This window comes from Siphateles boraxobius, unplaced genomic scaffold, assembly GCF_051911475.1.
Source record: "Siphateles boraxobius isolate OS27281-9 unplaced genomic scaffold, OSU_SipBor_1 3, whole genome shotgun sequence".
NCBI classification, from domain to species: domain Eukaryota; kingdom Metazoa; phylum Chordata; class Actinopteri; order Cypriniformes; family Leuciscidae; genus Siphateles; species Siphateles boraxobius.
In genome coordinates, this window is record NW_027508919.1 from 4,217,861 (window position 1) to 4,245,684 (window position 27,824).

At 37.5% G+C, this 27,824-nt stretch overlaps 3 protein-coding genes across 16 annotated transcripts; 1 reads left to right on the top strand and 2 right to left on the bottom strand.

Annotated features, from left to right (window-relative positions):
• Nucleotides 1-1,083: 1,083 nt before the first annotated feature.
• Nucleotides 1,084-3,497, bottom strand: hbegfa (heparin-binding EGF-like growth factor a). The gene is made up of 6 exons (XM_077247476.1): nt 3,303-3,497; nt 2,482-2,688; nt 2,179-2,383; nt 1,909-2,064; nt 1,729-1,819; nt 1,084-1,635 (listed from the first exon to the last, which is right to left on the bottom strand). The coding sequence occupies exons 1-5, from the start codon at nt 3,361-3,363 to the stop codon at nt 1,747-1,749; spliced, it is 702 nt and encodes a 233-aa protein (XP_077103591.1). The 5' UTR covers nt 3,364-3,497; the 3' UTR covers nt 1,084-1,635; nt 1,729-1,746.
• Nucleotides 3,498-4,736: 1,239 nt separating this feature from the next.
• rufy1 (RUN and FYVE domain containing 1) lies at nt 4,737-19,387 on the top strand. Of its 2 annotated transcripts, XM_077247478.1 has the most exons (18): nt 4,737-5,079; nt 6,856-7,029; nt 9,250-9,367; nt 9,482-9,583; nt 9,770-9,893; nt 9,970-10,031; nt 10,390-10,525; nt 11,057-11,158; nt 11,713-11,829; nt 12,307-12,474; nt 12,570-12,667; nt 12,860-12,979; nt 16,108-16,237; nt 16,356-16,450; nt 16,534-16,582; nt 17,370-17,447; nt 18,302-18,468; nt 18,670-19,387. In XM_077247478.1, exons 1-17 carry the CDS (start codon nt 4,797-4,799, stop codon nt 18,440-18,442), a joined length of 2,097 nt encoding a protein of 698 aa, XP_077103593.1. In that variant the 5' UTR covers nt 4,737-4,796; the 3' UTR covers nt 18,443-18,468; nt 18,670-19,387. The 2 variants fall into 2 exon arrangements, with proteins under 2 accessions (XP_077103593.1, XP_077103592.1); XM_077247477.1 differs by having other exon boundaries at nt 4,738-5,079; nt 18,302-19,387.
• Nucleotides 19,340-27,699, bottom strand: hnrnph1 (heterogeneous nuclear ribonucleoprotein H1). Of its 13 annotated transcripts, none has more exons than XM_077247486.1 (11): nt 27,505-27,699; nt 26,980-27,080; nt 26,739-26,894; nt 26,517-26,660; nt 24,356-24,494; nt 22,697-22,875; nt 21,968-22,071; nt 21,703-21,838; nt 21,277-21,360; nt 20,964-21,194; nt 19,340-20,157 (listed from the first exon to the last, which is right to left on the bottom strand). In XM_077247486.1, the coding sequence occupies exons 2-10, from the start codon at nt 27,062-27,064 to the stop codon at nt 21,010-21,012; spliced, it is 1,212 nt and encodes a 403-aa protein (XP_077103601.1). In that variant the 5' UTR covers nt 27,065-27,080; nt 27,505-27,699; the 3' UTR covers nt 19,340-20,157; nt 20,964-21,009. The 13 variants fall into 13 exon arrangements, with proteins under 13 accessions (XP_077103601.1, XP_077103598.1, XP_077103606.1 ...); XM_077247483.1 differs by having other exon boundaries at nt 21,096-21,194; nt 26,980-27,077; nt 27,505-27,696; XM_077247491.1 differs by having other exon boundaries at nt 21,092-21,194; nt 26,980-27,077; nt 27,505-27,691.
• Nucleotides 27,700-27,824: the final 125 nt, after the last annotated feature.

Genomic DNA, 27,824 nt, shown 5'->3' on the forward strand with positions numbered 1-27,824 from the left:
GTTTAAGCATTTTAAAACAGTGAGGGTCAATGGTTAAAAAACCTACAAAAGATCTGAGACCGACTTTAAACATTCGAAAGGAAATGAGCTCTGTGGTGCGGGTTCCTATGGAGTCTTTTAATCTGTTACAGATCAGTTTTTATAGATCAGGGGGAGAGATTTTGGATTATAAAATGGAAGTCTTGTTGCTGAAGGTGTGGCCAGCACACAAGCATCGCAACTTTTTATAGAGGAAGTGCTAATTCATGATGATGCAAGCGAAGTTATGCGGGTAATGCAAGGTGAGAAGTTTCATGTGATGGGTGTGTTTGTGAAAGTGTGTTTATTGTCAATGTAAAAGGGCCACAATGCAGGTCACATGTTCAGGATACAGGTGCATGTGACATGAAAGAAATCTTTGGAATTGAAAGCAGGAGGCAGACTAGACAAATGCTTCAGCCAAATCGTAGACATTACAGTATTCATGTTACTATTCCAGTTTTCAAAAATATCCTCAAAATGGGAAACCGGTCGTAACTGCCCTCATGAGGAAATTACTCATTGCAAAACACTTCAATCTTCCTCCTTATGAACATAGAGAGCATACAAGTCTCTCATGAAAATACAATACATTTGATCTTTTATATAAAGAGTATTTATTATTTGTCTGAATTTCTTATCGGAGCATTAAAAAAATTCTCCATACATACAATGAGAGAATGAGGAAACAATTACTTTGTCTTGTAGATCGGGATGTTGAGATTAAATAAACAGAAAATTAACCGCTCAAACAAAATAATTCACATTTCATAATTTGCTCACTGTTCAATTACAGTGCATTTTACTGGCCAAAAATGTTTTGTTATTTTAGCTGTTAAATACATTCTAACACTGTCCTGGCCATTAAAATACAAATAATAGTTCCAAACTATTCTCATTAAATGCACGAAAAAAATATATCAAAATAGCATATACTATACAAACTTAATTTAGTATATATATATATATATATATATATATATATATATATATATATATACACACACACTAATTATTTTGATTCAGTCTACCATTGTTCAGTAATCACATACTGAATAGACACGCTTACTATTGCTTTTTTTAATAAATAAAATTTTACATAGACATACAACACAACAAAGACTCTCAAATACATTGCCAGTGCATTAGGGCTGGACAAGGTTGGTCTACATCCAAATAAATATTAATAGATATATACATAAATAAATAAATTATAGCATAGCCAGCAACGATTAAATACACAGTGCACAAGACAAACAAAAATGCTTATTGTAAGAATACTCATTTCAGGCAAAGCTTCTTCAGTACTAGAAAAAGCCTAGCCTCTAAAACTCAAACCACATTCCCAACCCCGAAGAGTTCCTTCTTCTGTATCGAACCGCTCAGGTTCTTCCCAACTGAGTCCGTCCGTCATAGTTCCAGTTGGTGGCAGGATTTGAGCTCTCCTGCGAACCTTTTAGCGAGTCATTTGCGAGTCAGGCAGTTCACGTAGGCGCCACGAGTCCTGCCAAACAAACGCGGTCACTCTTCCCTCTTCTCCAGCACGCTTTGCCCGCTGCTCTCCACAACATTCAACTTTGCCACTTCATTTTGAGGTAGAATTTCCACACGGTCGCCCTGAAATAAAACAAGAACCCAGATGTCAAACGACTGAGTCAAGTCAGGCTGGATGAGTTTATGCAGTGTATACAAATGGATGACTTCACTCACCGTTCTCTCCAGTCTCGTTTAGTGGTGTGGGGCGGCTCCCAGTTTAACCTTCTCCTCATTTTCCACATTGTATGCGCCTTGCTTGTGAAACCTAGATCATAAAAAGGCTGACATTATGATAAACTGCACTGCACACATCCACTTGCTTATAGAAACTAAAGAGGGGGATTACAAACAGACCTGAGTGCCAGGAGAAGTCCAATGATGGTGAGACATAACGAAGAGAGAACCACAGCCACCACAGCGAGGGCTGTAGTGCGGTCGTACGCCTTGCCATTCGTCTTCACTTCCAGGTAGAAAAGGTGACAGCGCTCTCCTGAGTAGCCGGAGTTACATCTGGGGGAAAAATAGCCATTGATTCTCATTAACGGCTATAAAATAGAACTATTTCTATATAACAGACAAAAATCACAGAAATGGCAGGCGATATGGCTTAAGGGAAGTGCTTACATGCATGAGGGCCCCTTCAAGTCCCTCAGGTACTGGCAGGTTCCGTGGATACAAAAGTCCTTGTACTTTATTAGACAAGGGTTCCTTTTCTTGCCTTTTCCCTTTCCTTTTCCTTTCTTCCTTCCGAGCCCCATCCTCTTTGAACCTTCAGTTATCTCTGCTTTCAAAACTGCACTCGGGTCTTTGGGTTTTCTTGAATACGCAACTGTTTTGGTGGGAGAGAAGAGAAAATACAGTTAACTTCTATCGAAACGAATTCTACGACACACCAAGCAAGCCACGCACGCAAAAAACAATAATTACCCAACGGCGTCCCATAATCCCCCGAAAACTCGTCATCGTCATAGTAATACTCCTCGGTTTCCTCCTCGGTTTCGTCCTCGTATTCCACTTGCTTGTTGTCAGTTCTCTTCTCATTCATTGCTTCCAAAAGATCAATCACAGCTGTCTGTGCAGGCCTCTCGCTCTCGAACCGGTCTATAGACGCACAGCTCACCGACGTGACAGCCACTGAATGGGAAAACATAGTACATAGCCATTAAAACTTGATTAGTTAGGCTGCTTGATTGTTAACGGTTAAGCAGTGGATTGTTGACCATAATGTATATAATATACTCACTGGGTGTCTAAGAATTGTATTTTTTTTATCTTATTTTTCTTCATTAATGTAGAGAGGACACCAATGTTTTCCATTTTAACCACAATTTAACAGTTTATTTCAAGGTCTTGAGGCTTACATACAAATAAGCATGTTTAAAAACTAATAATAGTTTGTGTGAATTACCTAATACCCATAGAGGGTGCTGAGGGGCTTAATTTACAAAAATCTTGCATGCACAGACACTGAGCTAACGAATGAACGCATGAGACAAAAATAAATATATCCCAGAATATTCTGAAAACAGAATGACATTGTTGACCCATTAATAGATTCAGTGGCAAATATTAGAGTTTAAAAGGTTAAACAAAGTCTGTGTTAAGTATTAAACAAGCCATGTTATAAAAATTTCACATAAATACAAAGCATTTTAATAAAAACTGTACATTTATATAACTAGCTCAGGATTGGAATTCGACACCCTTTCAGCACCAAGTGACTGTCTGTCAGATGTTAGCCTACTCACCGATGGTAAAGACAAAAAGACGCAAAACAGTTAAAAACTTCATATTTTCCCTTCTGGTCATGACGACGATATAATCAGTTGTTAAAAATAAAATCCTTCCCGCTCTCTTAATTCCTCTGAAGTCACAGGAGATTGTTGCTTTTTGTCTTCGAGTGTTACTGTGAAAGTCTCTCGTGCGTCAAGGTTAAAAAATCAGCCGAGTCTCACGCTGACAGCCGTTTAAATATGACTATGACGGTGGCCACGCCCACCAGAGCGGGGGCAGATTGTGTGTCAAGAAAAAAAGCTTGCCTTTTTATTTATTTATTTATGTTGAAAAAATGTTGAAGAATATCGTCCTTTTTTCCTGGTTAACTTACTTCATTATATCTCATATACAGTATTTTAAACAACTGATGTATTATTCTGGTGTTAGTAAGGTAGGTAGCTATACTAAATTTTAGTTCATGCATATTTCACGAATAAATTGCCATTGTTACTGGGGCAGTCAATACAGGTCTACTTTGAACGTCTATCACAATTTATTTGACTTATTGGCATTTATGAAATTGAAAGGCTAGAAAAATAACAAAAAAAGTTGCTTGTCATTAAATTTGACTCAGCTAAAAAAATTATCATATGCATGATATGACTAACTATTTAAACAAACATTGCCTAATAATCTGTTAGTTAAGTTTAGATTAATGTTAGTTAATGGTTAAACTTAGCCTACAAATCCCCGCAGTGAAGCAACCAGGTTCAGCTGTATTTGACCTAATACAGACTTAATTTCCTCTTCTGGCAATCTGGTGTGATTAAAGGAATGAGAACATTCATGACCAAACATTAAATTGCTTTACATGTTAAGATCTGACAAATATCTTTTATTCTCCTTAATCCTTAACACCCGGCCTTAACCACGACTGCATTCTTTTATTGTCACACCTAGTGACTTTTGTTAATCACAAATTACAAATCACAATTATTGGAAATCAAGAGAAACTTTTAAAAATAAAAAGTAAACACTTAAGTCAGGTTGTTCTGAAATCCTAAAAGCTACTTCTGTCAGAGATATCTTTTCCTGTTTTTATATATAGGAGGACTACAACTACACACTGAACAAGCTGCAACATGCATATTTATTACCATTGTTTCACCATTCAAATAAGCGTTTGCTACTGCCATCTAGTGAATACTTTGAACTGTTACATAGAGAGTCAAACCAGCATAAAGATCAAATTTGTATCTGACAAAGTGTATCGCAGGTTAAACTTAAAAAGGTTTACAAACTATCTACCAGGCGATCTGTCTTGTCTGTCTATTTTTCAGTCTATCTTAAATAACTTTTGCATTTTTTACTTTTTATTATAGTTTATATTTAATTTATATAAGATTTAAAATAATTTAATAATTATTAATCAGGAAAAATCTGCTCGCTCGCTAATTGATTTGTCTCCCCTTAAGCGATCAAACTCGATTGATTTGGTCTCGAGTCACATGTTTTGACAAGTAAACATGGCGGACGAGGACCCAAACGCGAAAGTTGAATGCGAGGACGTTCCTGCAAAAGAAGAAGACCCAGAGGCTACGGAACCGGTGCAAAATGACGTCACCAATGATACCGACGAGGTCCAGAAGGACAAACCGGCAGACAGCTCTTGGTCTGCGCCGATTTTGTCTTTTGCTCGTAAAGCGTCGGAGACGCTGAGCATCGGAGTGAATCATTACAGTGCGGGGTTAAAGGGATCTGACACATCACAGCACACCTCTGACACCTCTGATCCCATAAAGACAGCAGGTAGGGCACCTGTTCCTCAGTTTGACATTTAAATACAGGGATAGGAACGTCACTGACTGCACTTACTTACTAAGATAAGTAGTCAATAACAGAACTAACTTAAAAGTATAAAGGTATTACCCTGGTACCAGGGTATATTCCCATGATATTGTATTGTATTGTACCATGGTAATATCACAGCGTAAATTGGTAGTTGACAAATAACTTCAACATAAAAATATTACGTTCAGATTTGTACGAATGGATAAGGGAATGTGTATTTTATTACCATGAAGTTTTAAACCTTTTTGCTCCCTATCTAAACAACTCTGAAGTGTGAAACCAGTATTTAAAAATGAATATCGCATGAAGTGTCAAAAATCGGGGGGGTTTCAGTCTTAGATGCCACAGGCTCCCAGACATTCGTCCTTGTGTCAAGAGGAGGGACCCTCATCTTAAAGTTTTAAAAGACAGTTACTACATCTGTTATCTGTCATGCACAAATACCCAATCCTACTCTGAACATTTTATTTATAATATATATATATATATATATATATATATATATATATATATATATATATATATATATATATATATATTATTTTTAATTTTTTTATATATTAAATTTTATTTACTTAAAAGTGGAAAATATTGTGTGGGTCCCTGACCCCAGAGCCCTGAACCCCGGGGCGGCTCCCTTCCTGAGTAACGTCCGGTTATACATGGGCGAGTTCCAGAGAAAACGGCCGATATCTCGGTCCGAGGAACTCCCAGAGGCTCGGGACTCTGAGGTTGAGTTGGGGACCCAGGAGCAACTCGGTTCTGAAGTGGACCCTGTTCTGATAGGACTGATTTCTCCACGAGGGGTGTGCTGGAAGCTCGGGCCTGGGTGCATTCGAAGGGGCCCCTCAAGATCTTTCATCGACCCGACTTAATTAAGTAATTAATTAATTTTGGTTTACACTTTTTCTCTTCTAAACTTTTCCATAGACCCTCAAGCTCTCCCCCGTGGTCCCTGGACCCCAGTTTAAAAATCCCTGTCGTACTTGACATGAGAAAATAATGCATTTGCTTGATGAGAAATATGAAACTGCGTGAAAAATAATTATACAGTGTACTAAAGTAAAAGTAATAAAAAATATAGCATACCAGTCTACTGCTGATATTTCATTTTAGCCTCCCAAATACTAAGGTATAAGAATATATTCAAATTTCAATACTATGTGATATGGCAAAGAACCATGATATTACCATTTGATAGCATATAAAAACACCAGTACAGTTTTGTAACAGAGACCTAGAGACAACAAAACCATTCAAAAGAATGTCCAGGTCCAAGTTATTGCATCAAACAGGTTAATCTATTCATGAGCTGCATCCTTGCAACTCTTATCTGGCCATTATTCAGCTTGATTATAACAAACGACTTAGCGATTTGTACGATCAAACGACAAACGATCTGTAGCTTCTTTTATACATAATGGCAACATACGACATAATTGTTTTTTTAGACCATTACAGCGTACAGGAATTGAATAATGCACCTGCTTCCTGACTGGATATTTTTTCTCTAGCAGGAACTTCCACTTCCCCTCAAGTTCCGTTTAAGACTTTTTTGTTGTTGTTCTAAGTTACTGAAACATTTGAGTCATTGTTTTTTGTTTGCACTTAATTGCACTGACTCACCAGTTAAACTAAACGACAGTGAGCTGAGTGAGTAGTTTTGCAGATGCCACAGGAAGTGTTTGCTGTGTTTGTGTGTTAATGCATCCATGTCGTCTCGGATATGTCCAGCTGTGAAGGATCCCATGGTGGTGGAGCGGTCAAATCTCCTCAGCATGATGAAGCTCAGCATTAAGGTTCTGATCCAGTCCTCCCTAAGTCTTGGACGCACGCTGGACTCTGAGTATCCACCGCTGCAGCAGTTCTTCGTGGTTCTGGAGCACTGCCTTAAACATGGTTTAAAAGGTGAAATGGGACATAAAGCTTAACTCGTTCCCCTCTAGCGTTTAAAAAAAAAAAGATTAGCAGCCAGCACCAGCATTTTTGATAATTTTCACAAAACTTTCATGGCTTCCAGAATATTTTATTGTATGGATATCTGAACATGCAATAATATATAGTTGTTGTAGATGCAGTAGATTGAGTCTTCCACCCCACAAGTATATATATATATATATATATATATATATATACACATAGTTTAATGTTTTTATAAGAGGTCTCTTATGCTCAACAAGGCTGCATTTATTTTATCCATAATACTGCAAAAAATATTGTATTGTAAAATAAATAAAATATTGTGAGATATTTTTACTATTTAAAATAATTGTTTTCTATTTGAATATACACTCACCTAAAGGATTATTAGGAACACCATACTAATACTGTGTTTGACCCCCTTTCGCCTTCAGAACTGCCTTAATTCTATGTGGCATTGATTCAACAAGGTGCTGAAAGCATTCTTTAGAAATGTTGGCCCATATTGATAGGATAGCATCTTGCAGTTGATGGAGATTTGTGGGATGCACATCCAGGGCACGAAGCTCCTGTTCCACCACATCCCAAAGATGCTCTATTGGGTTGAGATCTGGTGACTGTGGGGGCCGTTTTAGTACTGTGAACTCATTGTCATGTTCAAGAAACCAATTTGTAATGATTCGAGCTTTGTGACATGGTGCATTATCCTGCTGGAAGTAGCCATCAGAGGATGGGTACATGGTGGCCATAAAGGGATGGACATGGTCAGAAACAATGCTCAGGTAGGCCGTGGCATTTAGACGATGCCCAATTGGCACTAAGGGGCCTAAAGTGTGCCAAGCAAACATCCCCCACACCATTACACCACCACCACCAGCCTGCACAGTGGTAACAAGGCATGATGGATCCATGTTCTCATACGCCAGATACTGACTCTACCATCTGAATGTCTCAACAGAAATCGAGACTCATTAGACCAGGCAACATTTTTCCAGTTTTCAACTGTCCAATTTTGGTGAGCTCTTGCAAATTGTTGCCTCTTTTTCCTATTTGTAGTGGAAATGAGTGGTACCCGGTGGGGTCTTCTGCTGTTGTAGCCCATCTGCCTCAAGGTTGTGCGTGTTGTGGCTTCACAAATGCTTTGCTGCATACCTCGGTTGTAACGAGTGGTTATTTCAGTCAAAGTTGCTCTTCTATCAGCTTGAATCAGTCGGCCCATTCTCCTCTGACCTCTAGCATCAACAAGGCATTTTCGCCCACAGGACTGCCGCATAATGGATGTTTTTCCCTTTTCACACCATTCTTTGTAAACTCTAGAAATGGTTGTGCGTGAAAATCCCAGTAACTGAGCAGATTGTGAAATACTCAGACCGGCCTGTCTGGCACCAACAACCATGCCACGCTCAAAATTGCTTAAATCAACTTTCTTTCCCATTCTGACATTCAGTTTGGAGTTCAGGAGATTGCCTTGACCAGGACCACACCCCTAAATGCATTGAAGCAACTGCCATGTGATTGGTTGATTAGATAATTGCATTAATGAGAAATTGAACAGGTGTTCCTAATAATCCTTTAGGTGAGTGTATAGTAAAATGTAAATTATTCCTGTGATGTCAAAGCTGATTTTTCAGCATCATTACCCCAGTCTTCAGTCACATACTAATATGCTGATTTGCTGCTCAAGAGACATTTATTATTATTATTATTATTATTATCAATGTTGAAAACAGTTGTGTACATTTTTTTTCAGGACTTCTTGATGAATAGAAACTTCAAAAGAACTGCATTCATCTGTAATAGAAAGCTTTTGTAGTAATATAAATGTCTTTACTGTTACTTTTCATCAATTTAATGCATCCTTGCTGAATAAAAGTATTAATTTCTTTAATTTTCTTTATATAATATATATTATAATTTATTTAATTTCTTTCAAACAAGACCCAAAGATCCCTTACTGACCCCAAACCTTTGAATAGTTGTGTGTAATGTTATTAATGCTATATATACATTTATTTCAGTTAATATTTGTTTTATTTCAAGTAATCAGTGTTTTATTTTTTTGGTTTTGATTTTATTTACCAATAACCCTGCTTCAGAGTTCAATAATATGGAAATGTGCTTAATTGTCTTTGATTTCAGGGTGTAAGACCTAAATATGTTGTTTTTATGGCCTAAATCCTGCATGTTTCTGTCTTTCCTCATGGACAGTGAGGAAATCTTTCATTGGTCAGAATAAGTCAATCTGGGCTCCTCTGGAGTTGATAGAGAAACTGAGCCCTGAGTCAGCTGATATTGCCACCAGTGTGCGTGATATGCCTGGAATCAAGTAGGTGCCCATCACTCACAGGCGCTTGTCTTGGATGTAAAATCATGTTTGAATCAGTGTAATAGGAGAGCATGCATTTGCTCTTTACATTCATTAGGTTTTGTGTTGTTTCAGGACAGGGCTTGGTCGAGCTCGAGCGTGGCTGCATCTGGCTCTTATGCAGAAAAAGATTGCAGACTACATGAAGGTGCTTATTAATAGAAGAGACCTTCTTGGGTAAGAGCAGTTAAGTCATTGAAAAAAAAACTTCAATTTTTTTACATGTTCTTCAACTTCAATCATTTGGTGAAAACTTCAATATTTAGACTCTTGTACAGAATTGATTTGATATCATACAAAGGGTTGTAGTACTATTAAATCCTGTGTTTCCCAAAGTAAATTCCTGCTCTCTTTCTTTCTCAGGGAATTTTATGAGCCTGGGGCTCTTATAATGGAGGAAGAAGGGACTGTGATCGTAGGGATGCTGGTGGGTCTGAATGTGATCGATGCAAATTTGTGTGTGAAAGGAGAGGATCTGGATTCTCAGGTGAAACATATAGCCATTAAAAACCAGGCTGCAGATGTGCTCATCGACACTAAACACTGCGTTCTTTTTGCTGCAGGTGTGCGTCATTGACTTCTCAATGTATCTAAAGGATTCGCAAGCAACTGAGACCACACAGGAGTAAGTGTGTGATCATTTAGTAAATAATTGTGAAAATAAAGATTTTGTCATCGTTTACTCACCCTCAAGTTGATCCAAACCTGTATGAGTTTCTTTCTTCTTTTGAACACTTTTACAGAATGTTGATAACTTGACAGTTGACGGATAGCGATTGACTTCCATAGTAGAAAAAATAAAAACCTATGGAAGTCAATGGCTACCTTCATTAAAATATCTTCTTTTGTGTTTAAAAATTGCTTGAACGTGAGTAAATGATGACAAATTTTCTATCGTGAACTATCCCTTTAATGTCACGATTGTATTCTGTGCAACAATGTTCAGTAATGTTGACTCTCTCATATTCTCTAACTGCTAACAGTGATTCAAAAATGACAGCCATTCTCGACCAGAAGCACTACATAGAAGAACTGAACCGGCATCTGAGCTGCACGGTGACAGATCTTCAGGTCAAGATGGACTCGCTGGAGAAGACCAACAGCAAACTCATTGAGGAGGTGAAAACACTGTACACTAAGAACCTGTTGCATTGATTTTTATGGAATTTATGGGCCTGTTTGCACCTGATCACTTCATGCGTTTTCTCTGATTGGATTCCTATCTGATCGTGAAAAGACCAGGTGCCTCATGTATAAAACCTTCCGTAGATTTCACCCAAAAGCTAGATTTTGCATAAGCACAAAAGTTTTCAGATTTATAAAACCATGCATACGCCAGAACCTGCACAAAATTCGTCATCTGTGGTGAATAAAATGCTGAGAAATAAATTAAATGCAGCGTAAATTTGCATAAACCACGGGAGTTGAAGATTGAATTGCGTAAATGCATGTGGCCAACAGGCGTAAATGGAAACGTTTTAACAAATCATATAGCTATCCAATCAGTAAATACACATCAATTGACCAGGTCCAAACAGGCTTATGATGTGCTTTTGCATATTTTGATTTGTTGCTTAGAAATCATGCACTCTGTTGAATACAGAATTAACATGAAAAACATTTTTAATTATTTTATATTCTTGTATACAGCTTACAGCAGCCACCGACAGAATCAACGCTCTGTGTGAAGAGCAGGAACAACTTAAACAAGAAAATTCTAATATTCTTCAAAATAGTCAGAGGAAAGAGGAGGTGAGAATTACAAGATAAATGTCTGTATGAAATCTTTTGTAAAAAACACTAGAAAAAAAATGTGAGAAGCATAATTTTACTACTTTACCTGCTAATGCTGATAGCATAACAATGGCCAAAAATGGGTTTATCACTAATTGTATTGTCAAGTTACCTTTATTTATATCGAACTTTATACAATACAGATTTTCAAAGCAGCTTCACAGTGATAAACAGGAAAATTACGATCAATGACTCAAACTTCATCAAATATGAGACAAATTCTAATTCTGCTGTAAATCAGCTTTAAACAGACAATCGTGTCATTATTCAGCTGAAGTCAGTTGATTCAGTTCAGTTCAATAACTGTGTAAAGTTCATCAATTATGAATGAGTTCAATGCTAAATGCCATTAAAACCCCAACTAAGCAACCCAAATGCGACAATTGCAAGGAAACCAACATCCATCAGGTGAAATGGAGAAAATAAAAGTAATTCCAAAAAAGTTATCTACCATCTGGCCAGTTTTATTTACCAAGCGAAAACAAATTTGCCTCACATTTGGAATGTTTTAGGTGACTATGCAAGACAGCCAGGTGGAGCTGGAAACATATCGGCAGACACGTCAGGGTTTGGATGAAATGTACAATGTAGTTTGGAAGCAGTACAAGGAGGAGAAACGAATCCGGCAGGTAAGAATGTAAAATAATCCAGCTCTTAATGTACAGTTATTTTTGATTTGGAATCAATAGTGTATTGCAAAGTACTGCCCGGCCAAAAAAAGTCGCTGTTTGGATTTAATTAGGCAAAGTATTAAAGACCTCCTGTGGGGAAAATCAAGTTTTTTAATGTTGTTTATATGTATATGTGGTGTTTTAAATATGCTTTAAGACAAACCATGTACATAAGTCATAAGTCAAAGCCATTAGTATGCATTTTCTGTGATCATTTTTTTTTAAGTGATCAAAGATGAGTTTTAAGAGACAAAATGATTGACTACAGGGGGACTTTAAGCGTCTATGATTGGATCATTATTGCAGTGATTATTATGTTTCTAGCATGTTGTATGTTTGGCAACAGTTCCTCTAACCCTAAATGATGGAGTGTGTGGCCGGGGAGTGTATATAACATTGTATAGAGCCAATCGCATACACTGTTTGTCCAATCAGGAGCTACAAAAGGAGCTGGAGCTGCAGATCGGTATGAAACAGGAAATGGAAGTTGCCATGAAACTTCTGGAAAAGGACACGCATGAGAAACAAGACTCGCTGGCCACACTACGACAACAGCTGGACCAAGTCAAGAATCTCAACATACAGATGTTCAACAAAGCACAGGTGTTACATTGTTTTTGTCTGTACAGCATGATGTTAACTGGAATAGGATTACTTGTAACCAATTGAAACGTTTGTCTTTTCGTCTGACCCATAAGGAGTCTGACCGAGTGGCTCAGAAAAAGGTGGAGGAAATGCTACAACTGGAAAAGAAGATGATTCAGATGGAGGCTGCCATGAAAGAACTGGAGCAGAGGTGCACATTTAAGGAATATCTTGTTCCAAACCTGGGTAACTCTCTTTTTTTTCTTGCTTTGGGGGAACAAGTCATACAGGTTTGAAACAACATAATAACAGAAGTTTAAATTTGGGTGAACTTTGGAGATATCTATGATATGCATTGTATGGACTTTTCGAAACCTCTTAAACACAAACATTTGCTCCTCAGACTTCAAAATTCAGAAAATGTGCGCAGGAATTCAGATGAAAGCCAGAACGAGATGAAATCGGAGATGAAAGGGAAAGTGAACGCTCTGCAGAAGCGTCTCGCCGACCTCGACACGCTCAGGTAGTGTGAACTGGGCTTCTGTAAACGCTAACTTTGCAGTCTTATTTTCACCCCTCAAGATCTGGATTAATTACAGGTTTCCCATAGGACCTTAAAGAGTCTTAAATTCAGTTGAATCAAATTTATTGCCTTAAGAAGTCTTTGGCTACGTTTACACTGTCAGTCCAAATCCAATTATTTGTGTATCCAATTGGAATCTGATCTAAAATTATTGACTATCCACATTGTGTATCGTAACTGTTCAGATCCGATTTGTGTGTTCCATGCAGCTCTTTTGTTTTCTGCATTGGTTTCTATGGCAATGATATTGTGTTGGTAGGTATACGGCAGTAACAACGGCAACATGGAGGTTTGCAATACAGATGTTGTTTTATTTACAACATGACAATGTGTAGGCGACTACTGCTTCTTATGAGGCATTGGCAGAAATGTAGGAGGCTGGTATCAGGTTGCTGTTTTCCTTGCTGTCATCTCCGGTTCCAAAATATGTCTCCGTTATATTGTCATTTTCTGCTCGTCCGGCAGTTTGCTACAACACAACCTTCAGCGACTTTCCTATAACAACATCTGAGGCCTACGTGGCGTGAGAGTCACATACACCACTCAAAATCCGATCAGAGCAGTCAGACTGAAACAGATTTCCGGAAAATAGGATTTCAAACCACATGATGAATGTAGTTGGAAACGGATTGCATTTCATATGAAGTTTTTGTTGTTGTTTGTTTTGCCATTCACACTTGCTAAATCTGGATTTTAATTGGACTGACAGTTTGAACGTAGCCTTAAATAGCCTTTTGCCTTTTGTTGAACGTAGCCTTTTGTTCAGGGTAATTAAAGCAGCAGTTTTTCAATAACGGAAGAATATGTAAAAGTATGGTATTTGGGGTAAAAGGCGCCCCTGCCGTTGGGCCGAAAGGCATAATAATAAATAGCTGATTGACTTTTCCATTTGTTGACATGACATGGTAAGATTCAGATGGTAAATATCTTATAGTAAATTAGCTATTTTTAAAATTAACATATTTTAATAACAGTATATTAATTGAAGAAATATTAATTATTTTATTTATTAAAATAAACAGAAAATAATACAAACTTGGCTAGTGATTTACTTGTAATACTTGTAATAAGAATTAAAAAAATTATTTTACCTAAATTATTTGGGTCAATGGTTTGTGCCTTTTGCCCCATGCTGGTGAGCCTTTACCCTGTGTGTGGGGTAAAAGGCCCAACTTGCCACCTCATACATTAATCAAGATTTTTCAACAAATAAACCACTTTTATGATTTATTTTACACTCAAAATATGTTGCTCCATCAATGTTCAATAAAAGCATACATATTTCTTCTGCAATCATACACTATGGGAGTTGTGAAAAGTATGTTTTTCTTAAGGTGTGCATTTAGCCTTGTACTCTCTCTATATTAGAGAGAGCTAGAGAGCTATCTAGGCGAGAGGAGACAGATTGTTGGGATTGATCAATATAAATCAGGGTTTCTGGATATAACGTGTGGAGTGCCGCAGGGGTCAATACTGGGACCTACACTATTTCTAATGTATATTAATGAATTATGTAAAATAACAACGAAAATGAAATTTATCCTTTTTGCTGATGATACCAATATTATTTGTGCTGATGACAATTTGGAGCAACTTTTGGCCTCGGTAACTGTGGAATTGGTAAAGTTAAAAACCTGGTTTAATATTAATAAGCTGTCTTTGAATTTGAAAAAGACAAAAATTATGCTGTTTAGTAATCGTAAATGTAATATACCTGTTAAAATTGTTATTGACGATACACTAATAGAAAAGGTACAACAAAATACATTTTTGGGCGTTATAATAGATGAGAAGATCTCTTGGAAACCCCATATCAGCTACCTGAGGACAAAAGTGGCTAAATGTGTTGGAATGATGAAAAGATCATGTCATTTACTGAACACTAAAGCTCGACTTCTACTGTACCATTCATTTATTATGCCTTATTTATATTATTGTGTTGAAATTTGGGGGAACTGTTACAAAACTCACTTACAGCCCTTGATCACTCTGCAGAAAAAGGCCATTAGGATTGTCTCTGGTGTTCATTATAGACATCATTCCAATCCATTGTTTGTAGCGCTGGAAGAGCTTAAATTGCAGGACGTGGTGAATCTTAAAACTGTTCAAATTATGTTTAGGGCATCTCAAAATTCTTTGCCTCCCAATGTTCAAAATTTATTTTGTGATAGAGATGCTCATCATAGTTACACATTAAGAGGCAATAAAAATAAACATTTGCCCAAGTTTAGAACCACTCTAAAATCTATGTGTATTTCAGTGCGAGGAGTGAAGCTCTGGAATGATTTGGTGGATGAATTAAAAACCTGTCCTAATATAATTCATTTTAAATATTTGTTTAAAAACAATGTTATAAGGAAATATGTAGAGGATAGAGAATGATGCCTTCAGCATGAAGCTAGTGGTGAGAGGGTGTAGAGGCAGAGAGTCTTTGGGCCAGTGTCTTTTGTAAGGGTGTGTGGTGTGTCTGCGTTGTTTTGTTTTGTTTGTCTTATACCAATTGTATAGTAACAATTATTATTCTGTATGTACTGTACAGGAATACTTTTGCTCTTGAATTATTTTGTTTGTATATTGTTTTTGTATGGCATTTTGTGTTGAATGTGAGGGGGTTTGGAATCATATAAGCATTTGCTTCATCCACCTCCTTTTCAAACCATGCACTTGTATAATTTGTCTGTTATGTAGCCTGTTATGTTGATTTGTGAGAAAACTTGAATGCAGGTTTGAAATAAACATTTGAACTAACTATATATTTTTTAGATTTCTAGAATCTTTATCATTTTGATTCTTATGATTTGTTTTTTTTAATTCTTCAAAAAAAATTGAAGGCTGAAATGGTTTGTGAGCTTTATCATTTTATAAACCTTTTTATTTTTGTCAAAACCTGTATTTAAATATTTATTTTCAGTCATTTTATGGTTTTTGATGTTTCTTTACACCACCCATTTGGTAATAAATGATTTGTGCAGGTCTAAATAAACTCCAAAGCCTTACATTTGATTTGAAAAACCCTGCAGATACCCATTCGTTTGACTCCATGTTGTTGCTGTTCTCTCTTTGTACAGGGCAGGCCTGGAGTCAGAGCTCAGCGTGGAGAAAGAACAGCGTCAGAACCTGCAGAGGGAACTACAGCGAGAACAGGACAACAGCACAGAGCTGCGCACACAGCTTCAGCAGCTGCAGGGCCTGCAGACGGTCAGATACACTGCTGCTTTAACCAGTGCACACCATAAATCACTTGACATTCTACAAAATCAAAGCAAGAATGAGTATCTTTTTATTTTGTCACGTAAAAACACCTTTGTTTCCGCAGGAGCTTCTTGACCTTCGACAGGAGAAGAAGCAGCTCCAACAGCTGTGTGAGGAGCAGGAACAGGCTCTACAGGAGATGGGACTTCATCTCAGCCAGTGAGACCACTCTATCTTCATTTCTCTGACACCCGTCCTGTCTGATATCACACACTAGTCTTACTGTAAAATCCCACTTTCAGATCCAAACTCAAGATGGAGGACTTCAAAGAGGTCAATAAAGCCTTAAAGGTAAAAGAGCTTCATGCAAGTTCACCTTTGTTTGTGTTCATTTGTACAGCCAAGCACAAAGGTTAGTAGTGCTTGCCAAGTATTACCATTTGCTTTATTAAACTTTGCTGTGTAACTCGTCCTGCACTGCTACATCTTCATTATAATGGTGCTTGAGAGATGTTATAACTTTACTAAGTCATCAGACTTAAAATTCCAGATGGACAAGACAATAAAACATTGATGACTCAAGCTTGGAAATAGAATTTCAAAACATTATTGCAGTATATTTTACACAAAAAAATAATGAAGATGAATTATTATAAAATTCCTGTTTGAATCCAGTTTGTCAGGTTGTTTCTATGTACTGTATGTAAGGTTCAAAGGTTATGTTCACCAAGGCTGTGTTTATTTGATCAACAAAAAAACAAAAAACAGTAAAAAAGCTTGAAAAATATTTTGAAATATTATTGCACTTTAATATATATATATATATGTGTGTATGTGCTTCAGTGTCACATGATCCTTCAGAAATCATTCTAACATGCTGATTTGGTGCTCTTATTATTATCAATGTTGAAAACAGTTGCGCTGCTTAATGTTTTTGTGAAAACTGAAAATTTGATGAATAGAAAGTTCAAAAGAACAGCATTTATTTGAAATTGAAATATTTAGTTATATTATAAATGTCTTTACTGTCACTTTTGATCAATTTAAAGCATATTTTCTGAATAAATCTTCATTTTTCTCAAAAATAACTTCCAATATCATGATAATGGCAATTGATGTTGTAATTTCTGTTCTCTAGGGTCAGGCCTGGCTAAAAGATGACGAAGCTACGCAGTGCAAACAGTGCCAAAAAGAATTCTCAATTGCTCGGAGGAAAGTGAGTGAAGTCAATCTCTGTCAATCACTGTCTCAGTCCTTTGGCGAATATCTCCATTCTTGTGCAGAGGTGTAACAAGTACTCAAAAATGTTACTCAAGTGAAAGTACAAGTACTGAGGGAAAATCTTACTCAAATAAAAGTATCTGTCCAGAATCGTACTTGAGTAAAAGTAAAAAGTACCACATTAAAATTGTACTTGAGTATTAAAGAAGTTAAAAGTAACAGCAAGAATGAAACTAGAGATTCTTAAGCTTTTAATCTCTAAAAACATGAAGTGAATCAACCACATACAAGGTTTTATCCTGCTTTAGAACTGTTTGTATTTAATTATCAAACTGTAAGACTACTATCTAATACCAGTATGCAACATGCTACTCAGAGTTGTAAAACCTCGGATTTAACTTCAGCAGAAGCTGATTTTCAAAATTGTGAGTGTCAAGCCTAGCTCTTTTGGGGCTGAAAAGCCTCTCACAGGCAGCTGGTGCAGATATATAGATGCAACATGATGTCACTTCCAAAGGACCAGTGAACATGTCTGACCAATTTCATGGAATGTGAAAACGAATCTCATTGGCAGAATAAATAACATTTAAATTAAACTGGGCATCAGCACAATTCAGTTGGTTTGGTAATAGCATGGGAAAAAAGAATGAAGTGATCTCCAAAAAAGAACTTTTTTCAAGGAGTTTTTACAAGGAGTAAAAAGTACTTTCTTAAAAAATATAAGTAAAAGTATTGAGTTTTAATTGTACTCAAGTAAAGTGAAAATCCCCAAAAATAAAACTTAAGGTCAGTAATCAAGTAAAATCACTCAAGTACATTATAACTCTGTTCTTGTGTTTCTGTTTAAAGCACCATTGCAGGAACTGTGGAGACATCTACTGCAGCAACTGCTCTAGTAATGAGCTGGCTTTGCCCTCGTACCCCAGACCCGTCCGCGTGTGTGACGTCTGCCATTCCCTTCTGCTCCAGAGGAGCTCCAGCGCCTCCTGACACTGCTTAACTTCTCTGCTGATCATGTGTGTGAAACTACAGGCCAACTCTAATAATCAACTCTTGATCTCTTTTGTATTTTTAACACTTATGCATTCATTTCTTGTGGCACCACTGGCTTCCGTTTGACTAAACCTTTTAATTGTTGCAAAATCATATGCAATGTTTCTTTGACAGGAAGACACTAGGATAATTGACTGTATTTATACTGCTATTCTCCATTATAGGGAGCGAACTAACACTTAGAAGCCGTTCAGATGTTCACCAAGAGCGAAGGTAGAAGAATTATTTTTTGATACTCTTCATGCTTTTTAGTCTTTAGTTGTGTCTCCTCTTATCAAAATAGGACTGAATGACATTTGTAATGGTTTTGTAAATTCTGATTAGTGTAAAATTCAACGAGACATTACATAACTGAATTATATTTTTTAGCTTATGTGTGCTTGTACTATAAAGATTTAATTCACAGACTGTCTTACTAACACATACCACTACCAGAGCTCACATCGGTCAAAATGGGGGCCAGTTATTATATAACGTCAGTGGGTATGTGTGAATTATTAAAGAAAATGTATCAACCATTCATAAAACAAATTATCAAATGCCAATGTTTGCATAACTATGGTTTTATAAACAACTTGAACATCTGCTCATGTCATTAATGAGGCTCAAAGTCTAAATGATTTTTCCTTGTCCAGGGAAAAATTACATTTATCATATGCAAGACTAAAGCGCAAATGGATTGTATTTTCTTTGACTTTTTCTGCTCTTACCAGTCAAATTTTCTTTGTAAAACTTTGTAAGGCTCTCTGAATACAAAATGTATATTTTAGATTGTATGATAGTTTTGTGTTGTCTCCTGTTCTGTTCATAAAGCTGTAATGAAGTCTCTGGAGATTTTATAGAATTGTGTATGGTTTAATAAACACTGCCTTGAAGTATGAATCCATCTGTGAAGACATAAGGAATCAAAACATTTGTCCACTGATGCACTACACTGAAATCACAGGTGATACATTGGGGGGGAAGCAAATGCTTTCCCAAATGCAAACAATAACATGCATCTAAATGAAACCCCTTCACTTCCCACCATGCTTTAAAATAATAATAAAAAAAGTTTTACCTTAAACTTGTACACTCTTTTTAAACTTTTGGCCTGGGTTAAGCATTAAGTACATGCAAAACACCTTTGCTGGAGCGAAAAGTTTAAGATATGATGTGCTACATTCGCTGACCGAGTGAAACCTCCATGTGCAAAGACGTCAACCTGTACTAAAGGCTTAGATAAAGTTGGCCCATAGTATCCTGCAATGAGGAAACAAAAATCACCTCTTTTTATACTCGACTGTAAAAAGATTTACAGGCACCTCTCCAGTGTGATACATGGGCTGTGTCACATTTCAGCCAATAAAGAGCTTCTCTTTAACAAATTACTAACTCTAGTAAAAGGATTTTCCTCAACCATGTCAACAGGGAAAAAGAAATGTACTTGTGTAAAGCTCCGAAACACAACTTAGAAGGGAGCAAGAAACAAAGAACAAAAACGAAAGAGGACACTGTTCAAATTAAGGTTTGTCATAAATAATAAACCAGCTATGAAACCCCCGGAGGCTACATCCCCCAGCCTCCCCCCATGCCGCTGCTGAGGCCGTTCATTCCCATGGATCCGCGGCTTCCTCCGCCGTAGTAACTGCTGCCCATTCCGCCCTGATTACCTGACAGGAGGGAGAAATACACATTTTAGGACCAGGGAGTTCTCAGTGTGGAAAGAAATCACCATTTCTAGTATGATTCTCAAGGCCCAGTCACATGACAAGCGCTGCAGATTTGCCATTTAAAGTTGCTTAAAATGTCACAAAAACGGCATAAACATTCAAAGCAATGACATATATTTCACATGATAATGTTTTTTTTTTACACTGAGACCACACGTCCAATGAAACCTAGTGAACTGTTAGGCAATCAATAACTGTGCTTTAAAAAGTCAGGTGGGGTCAAAGGTGAAACCATTTGACCTGTGCGAAATCCAGGGCCAGAGATAGCATGCATTGACGGAGGTCATGTGATAGGGCCTTCAGTGATGCATCAAATTCTACCTCACTTGGACCCCTAAAAATTCCAATAGCTGGAAGAACTCACTGCAAATTCCTTTTGGAAACCAATTATTATTCCCAAAATGCATCATCAGCAAAAACATAACATTCAATAAATATTTTTTACTTCAATTACACATCTTGCGTCCAAACTATTGTATCATATATAAAATGGTCAAAATAAAGGTTTGTCTTTGATTCAGTTGGTAAGCTAACCTAAGCTAATGCAATCATAAACTTTTATTGAAGTGTGCTCTCTGTGTTAAATATCACCACACTTTTTTTTTTTTTAATCTTAGACTTTTATGATATTGAAGGATACACATTCATTATATTTTAGGTATCACAACTGAAAGATATTAAACAGGCAATGTCAAATCCAGACAAACTTTGGCATTGGAGTACCGTTTAATGGTGATTGTATTTACCTGATCAGCTACAACAGGATAACACGAAAGGCTTTTTAATCAGGCATTACAAACAGCTACCCCTAGGGGTCCAAGGGCGATAGGATTTGGCATGGAACCGGCTAGCAGAGCTACGGAAGAGCTGACACTCACTGTAGTCACTGTAGCCCCCCATGCCACTCTGGTTACCATAACCACCGCTGTAGCCAGAGCCCATCTGTTGGCTGCTGTGTCCGTATGACGACTGGTTTCCTGCAGAGCAACAATAACGCATCTCCTAATAGCTGCTTAGTAAGAGTTACTCATTGGTGAAGAAGAGGTGAAGAGCTCTTACCCATACCGCCCATCATTTGGCCACCATATCCTCCGCTTCCGCCCCCTGCCGTTGAGTTTAGGAACAGCTCCACATAACGGTGCTCTGCATGAGAAATAGTGATGTTATTTAGGCTCCAGATTATCATCTATCAAAGTGTTCAGTTTGCTTCAAGAAAATAATTCAGACATTCAAGACATGTTAACAAAACCTGAACTTAATGACAATCATTTGGTTCCAATATTTTATCTTTAGCTGATCGTAGATTCATATTTTCTGATCTTTTCCATTATGATTTGCACCATATGTGGTATGGGATACAGGTCTGAAGTTTTAAAATGCAACCTGATCAGCCATATAATCTCAACATTCATCACAGTTCTGCACCGATGACAGTCACTCCAAAGATTATACATTCTGGTAGTTCTTTGGTCTCCTAATACTTACGCATATTGGCTTTGTCCTTCGACATGGCAGCCACAGCGTCCTCATGCGTGGCAAACTCTACATCCGCCTCGCCCGTCACTCTCCCATCAGGACCGATCTCCAGGTGAACACGCACCGGGTTCAGTGGGGAGAAGAACTAGAGAGGACAACATGGACACAGACAGTAAACTGGATGCAATATAATTTAATTCAATAAATGCTTTACATTAACAGACAAAGTACACATACTCACAAATACCTGTTTATTTGTAGACTAAGGACTTACATTATATATGTCTGTCTCAGTGGCTCTGTATGGAAGACCTCTCATGTGCACACAATGCCCCGTTGTGCTCTGAAATGAGGAGCTGCCATCTCCATAACGACCGTCTTTGATTCAAATAAGAAAAAGAACAAATAAAAAAAATCCTAATAAACCTTTCACTGTTTATTTTACTAAACTGTGCATGAGCATCTTGAGAGGAAGCTGTTGAAATAGAACAAAATTCAAAGATTTTTTTTCATTTGGCAAAAGCTTTCTTATCTAAAGTGAAAATCTTTACAGATTTACCGTTACACTAGTTAAAATAATTGATTTCTCTGGATTTAAACATTGTTGGAAACATTTGGGATAATATAAGTACACAAATCAACATAATATATAACACTGTTCTAGTAGATTTGGGATATTTTAATCCGAAAATCTGACATATTGTGGCTTTAACTATTATGTAGTAACTATGGGGTGTATAGCTTTGGGTTAGATAATTACATAACAGAACTGTAACATTCTGTGATTGTTCCTGGTGCGAGCAACACCAAGGTCATGGGTTTAATTTCCAGGGAGCCGATAAAAAGGTGATTATATTTAAGTATATATGTATAAAAAATCTCACCAAACCCAAACTTTTATACAGTAGGTCAATATATCAAATGAATGTTCCAGGTTAAACATCATTAAGCTCCATCAATAGCATTTGTGGAATAATGTTGATTAGCACCAAAAATAATTTACCCCCACCGTAGCCTCCACGTCTCATTCTCTCAAAGGAGACTCCTCTTCCCATGCTGTTGTAGCCACGGCCTCCTCCCGGCCTGTCGTAGGGGCCCGGTCTCTGCATGCCCATGACCTTCCGCTGGGGTTCATAATGTGTGCGCACTTCCGCACGGCTGCTCTTGAAGATCTCTATATACCTAAGGACATAAAGACAGAGTGATGGCACCAGGGTCTGGCGGCAGAAGACAAGAGCATTCCTGCGTGCAGTATAAATAAGAGCTGTCTGAAAAGGGGTCTAATGAACAAACACCCTTAGTTAGAATGACTCTGGGATGACACTAATTAACAGTCAGCGTCTCCGGTCAGTGACTTTACGTAACAGTTTCCGAAAAGAAAAAAAAGAGACACAGAGAGACAAAAAAAAATAAAGCACCCTTATATATTTAGTTTCATTCAACCCTTCATTATGAAGAACTTTTCTTATGGTCACCCGAAGGTGTGGTGTGATCTCATTGGACTGACACGCTTCTTTCGTTCTCTGCTAGCAAAGCACTTTAGACAGTTAGGGTTAACTTTGTATTACCTGTTTAACTGGGTCCTCATGATCTGAAGTCTTCAAAATGGTAGAAACACTGACAGATTCCTATTGCATTAGGCTTAGTGCTGAGTGGCCATGTGACTATCGGTCAAGCAGGGAGGGCTGATGCCAAACATCTCAAAAGTTCCAATACTGGCGTACTAAGGGTGGGCGTACACTATGTGAGTTCAGACACACCATTGAACACGTTACGAGTCAGTTAACCTGATAATCGTGTCCAAGCAGCTGGTACACGGCACGGCGAGCCGATGGCAATCACATGAGCTTTCGCTCTAAACACGGAGACTGCCTTCAATGTTGCTGCTATAGCTTTGGATAGAAAAAAAGAAAGAAAATAAAAAGACGAGTGTGCAAATGATTTGGTGAAAAGCAAACTAGAGTGTGTGTATGCGTGCTGTAGATTTGCTGCCACAGGGCTATAATAATATTCATAGATGCTATATAGATGACAACTGTGTATAGATGACACAATTTATGTGAACAGATTTAACAATTATTGGGAGGTGCCCGCAAACTACTCTGCTCAGCTCGTAATTCCTCTCACACAATTCCGTAACCATTCAAGAATCAACGATAAAAATCGTACCGTGTACGCCGGGCTTAAGGTAAAGTCTCAATTAACGTTAATCAGCAAAATTTTCACAGGCGAAATCAAATAATTTCAACAGGAATCTATCTACCCAATAGGGAACTGACCAACAGAAAGCTGCTTGGTTTGTAAGTAACTTCAGTGCGAGCAATTGACAGTATACAATGACAGTATTGTCTGTAAAATTTTGCTAAAGTGGCCGCACTTTTAATGAGTCTGGCTGACATATCTGTCCATTACAACCCAAAATGCAAATTCACCAGCTTGTTAAAAATAAGCTCTTTTCCTCTATAAATATACACAGCGCAGCTCAATGGTTCACTCAGCACTAAAAACGGATAAACAGCTGGGCTTCATTTTCCTTGTTTTTTGGTTTGTTTGTCATCAAATCATCTGTGGTCATGTCTTGTCATTTCTGCAGTGGATGATTTAATGAGGTGAACACCATAAGAAAAGCAACGTATCCAGGCAACCAACCAGCCATCCCCACCTGTGCCCTATTCTTTCCTTGTGTTTCTTTAGAGCCTTTTCGGCTATATCCTGTGAAGCAAACTGCACGAAGGCCTCCCCCGTACTCCTCCCCTGGAAGTCCACCGGCAATGTTATCCCATTTGGCACGATTTCCAACCCTTCAACCCAAGGACAGATAACCCCAGTGGGGGACAAATTAAGTCACAAGCCCATTAACAAGACTTTATATTACTCTATGGATTTCTCTTTATGTCAAATGAGAAATGATACTGAATAAACATACCAAATGGGGCCGCAATACCTTTTCTGGCACAACTTATGGATAATTTGGTGCAAGAAAAAGAAAAAAGGGTCACTTAAACCGAATGCCTATTGATAGTCTGTCTCAACCCATCTCTGTTTGTTTGTAAAGCCCCAATAAATGCCTAGATTGTTGTAAACCTTTTTTAGGTATATAAAAACTACAAAAAGGGCTGAGGCAATATTATTATATTTTTTTTATGTACAATTTCTGATAATTACATTAAAGGGATAGTTCAATTCAAAAATGAAAAATCTGTTATCATTTACTAACCCTCATGATGTTTAAACCCAGAAGACTTTTGTTCATCATCTGACAGTTGATGATGTTTCCATTTAATCCAAGTCTTCAGAAGAGATGTGATTGCTTTATATGATGAACACATTTAAATGGATAGTTCACCCAAAAATGAAAATTCTGTCAGTATTTACTCACCCTCATGTTGTTCCAACTCCGTAAGACCTTTGTTCATCTTCGGAACACGAATTAAGATATTTTTGATTAAATCTGAGAGCTGGATCACTCCTCCATAGGCTTTTAAGTAATTAAAGACATCGTTAAAATAGTCCAAGTGACTACAGTGGCTCAATCTTAAGTTTATCAAGCGACGAGAATACTTTTTGTGCGCAAAAACAAACAAAAATAACGACTTTATTTCAACTATTCATTTCCTTCTCTGTGGGCCTCTAGTCAGTTAACGTAGTGTGATTGCGTAGAGCTACGTCACACGTAGGTTCACTATTGGCCGACGCTGGTCATGTGTGTGATGCGTGTGACGTACAACAACAGAAGCTTACGCTATTACACTAGTGAACTGACTCGAGGCCCACAGAGAAGGAAATGAATAGTTGAAATAAAGTCTCGTCGCTTGATAAACTTAAGATTGAGCCACTGTAGTCACTTGGACTATTTTAACAATGTCTTTAATAACTTTTCGGAGCCGGCAAGTTTCAATCCCTTAGAAGCCTATGGAGGAGTGATCCAGCTCTCAGATTTCATCAAAAAATCTTAATTTGTGTTCCGAAGATGAACGAAGGTTTTACGGGTTTGGAACAACATGAGGGTGAGTAATTACTGACAGAATTTTTTTTTTTGGGTGAACTATCCCTTTAATTCAGGCTTTTAATCACATATAAACATTGCTCAGCGAACAATCTTTACAGCATTTAATTTTGGTAACAGAAGCTCTAACATGTTCGCTTGACGTGCAAGAACCAATTAGGTTCATTCTAATGTTACGCAGCACATTAGAGCTTCTACGAGAACCAATGAGGTTCATTCTCACAAGTCAAGCAAGTACCGTTGAGCTTCTGATTATATTCACTGATCAATGTTTATGTGTGACTAAAAGCCTAAATTAAATCTGTTCATCATATAAAGCGATCAAATCTCTTCAGAAGACTTGGACTAAACCACTCGATTCATATGGATTTATTAAACAATCTCTTTATGAACCTTTTGAAGTGTCTGAGTTTTGTGTGAATAGACTTTCAATGGAGGGACAGAAATCTCAGGTTTCATTAAAAGTATCTTAATTTGTGTTTCGGAGATGAACAAACCACTTATGGGTTTGAAACACCAGGGAGTAAAAGATGACAGAATTTTTAATTTTGTGTGAACTAACCCTTTAAAGGACAAAGCTGAATAAAAGTGACCCATCTTGGTCCTTCTGGATGATCTAATTCTGGAGATGTAATACAAATTTCAACTAATTATAATTTTAAAAATTAAATGAGTAAAACTGAGTACTTGATTTAAATGTTTAAAGTTCATTTTTTTTGTGCAAATGATGGTCCGATGAGCTAAAATACACCTTATATGCAGGCATACTGTTTAATTTTGTGTAAAATGGGGAATTTGAACTTCTTATCAAACATACCTGCAAAAAATTGGACAATTTCCTCCTTGCTGCATCCGAAGGGCAGACCGCGAAGCCTAACCAGGCCGTCTCCTCCTGTGTCTGGGCAGTTCGGTCCGGTGTGCTTCAGAACCCAGTCCATCTCAACACTATTGGATTTGAATACTGAAACCACACATTAATTAATCAGCATTTTGCCATGAAATATTAGGGATCCTAACTAAGGCTAAAGGAGCTGCCTACCTTCTACGTAACGGTGCCCCATGGTTTCTCGATCTTTCTTCACTGCGATTTTAAGATCTTCCTCAGATTCAAACTCGACAAATGCCTCTCCACTTGGTCGTCCTTCCCGTGTATATGTGAAGTGTATGCTTGTTCCATTGTTTGCAATTTTGCATTCTATAATGAAATTTAGCTAGAATTAGTCAAGCAGGGAATAAACCATAAAGAGAAAATATGGAGATTTAAGCAGAGGCTCTTTTACCTGAGAAAAACCTCTGAACTTCATCAACAGAGCAGGACCAGGGCAAACCTCTGACTCGCACCACAAACCCCTCTCCATCCGCCATGCTGGAAATAACCCTGCTTAAACAACATATAAAATACTTCAATCTATAATACACTACAGTAACTTAACATACAGACTAATATCCGTTTTTAAAATTAACTGGATTTCATAACGTCATATGCATCTCAAATGGAGCATCACTGCATGGTTAACAACCCAGACATACAACATATAAAGCAAAATGCTCCGTCAAAAACACCCATATAGTTTCTTCAAAACACACACACACACACAGGTCCAACTAATAAAAAGCTAAACCAATCAATCATGCACCTAAACATTCCATATTCATACAAAATGAAAAACCAAAAGAAGAACCTTTTATGCATACAATAATATTTAATAGGTATATTTACATCATAAATGGGAAACTGTTTTGCATAACTGATGAAACGAAACTGTTAGCTTTAGCGAGCTAACTTAACGTTAGCTGAACCATACCTTCTGATAAAGATGCTTCGTCTACTGCTCAACCGAAACAATCCGATTTATCTGCCCCTTAATAAAGTATTTGATCACTTCTTGTATACGTCTATATTAAGTAAATGAATAATAAAAAACGAGAAACTGAACGGCACTCGCGTATGAACAGGAGATAAACGGCGCTCTTCACCGGATTCCGAAACTAAAAGAGCCGCTTGGCGACACCTCCTGTTTGGAGTGTGAAACTACAGCGCTCTAAATCTACATGACAAAAACATTTTCGTACATGACGTTTGTGAGACACCATTGAACCGATTTAGGATCAATACATTTTCTTT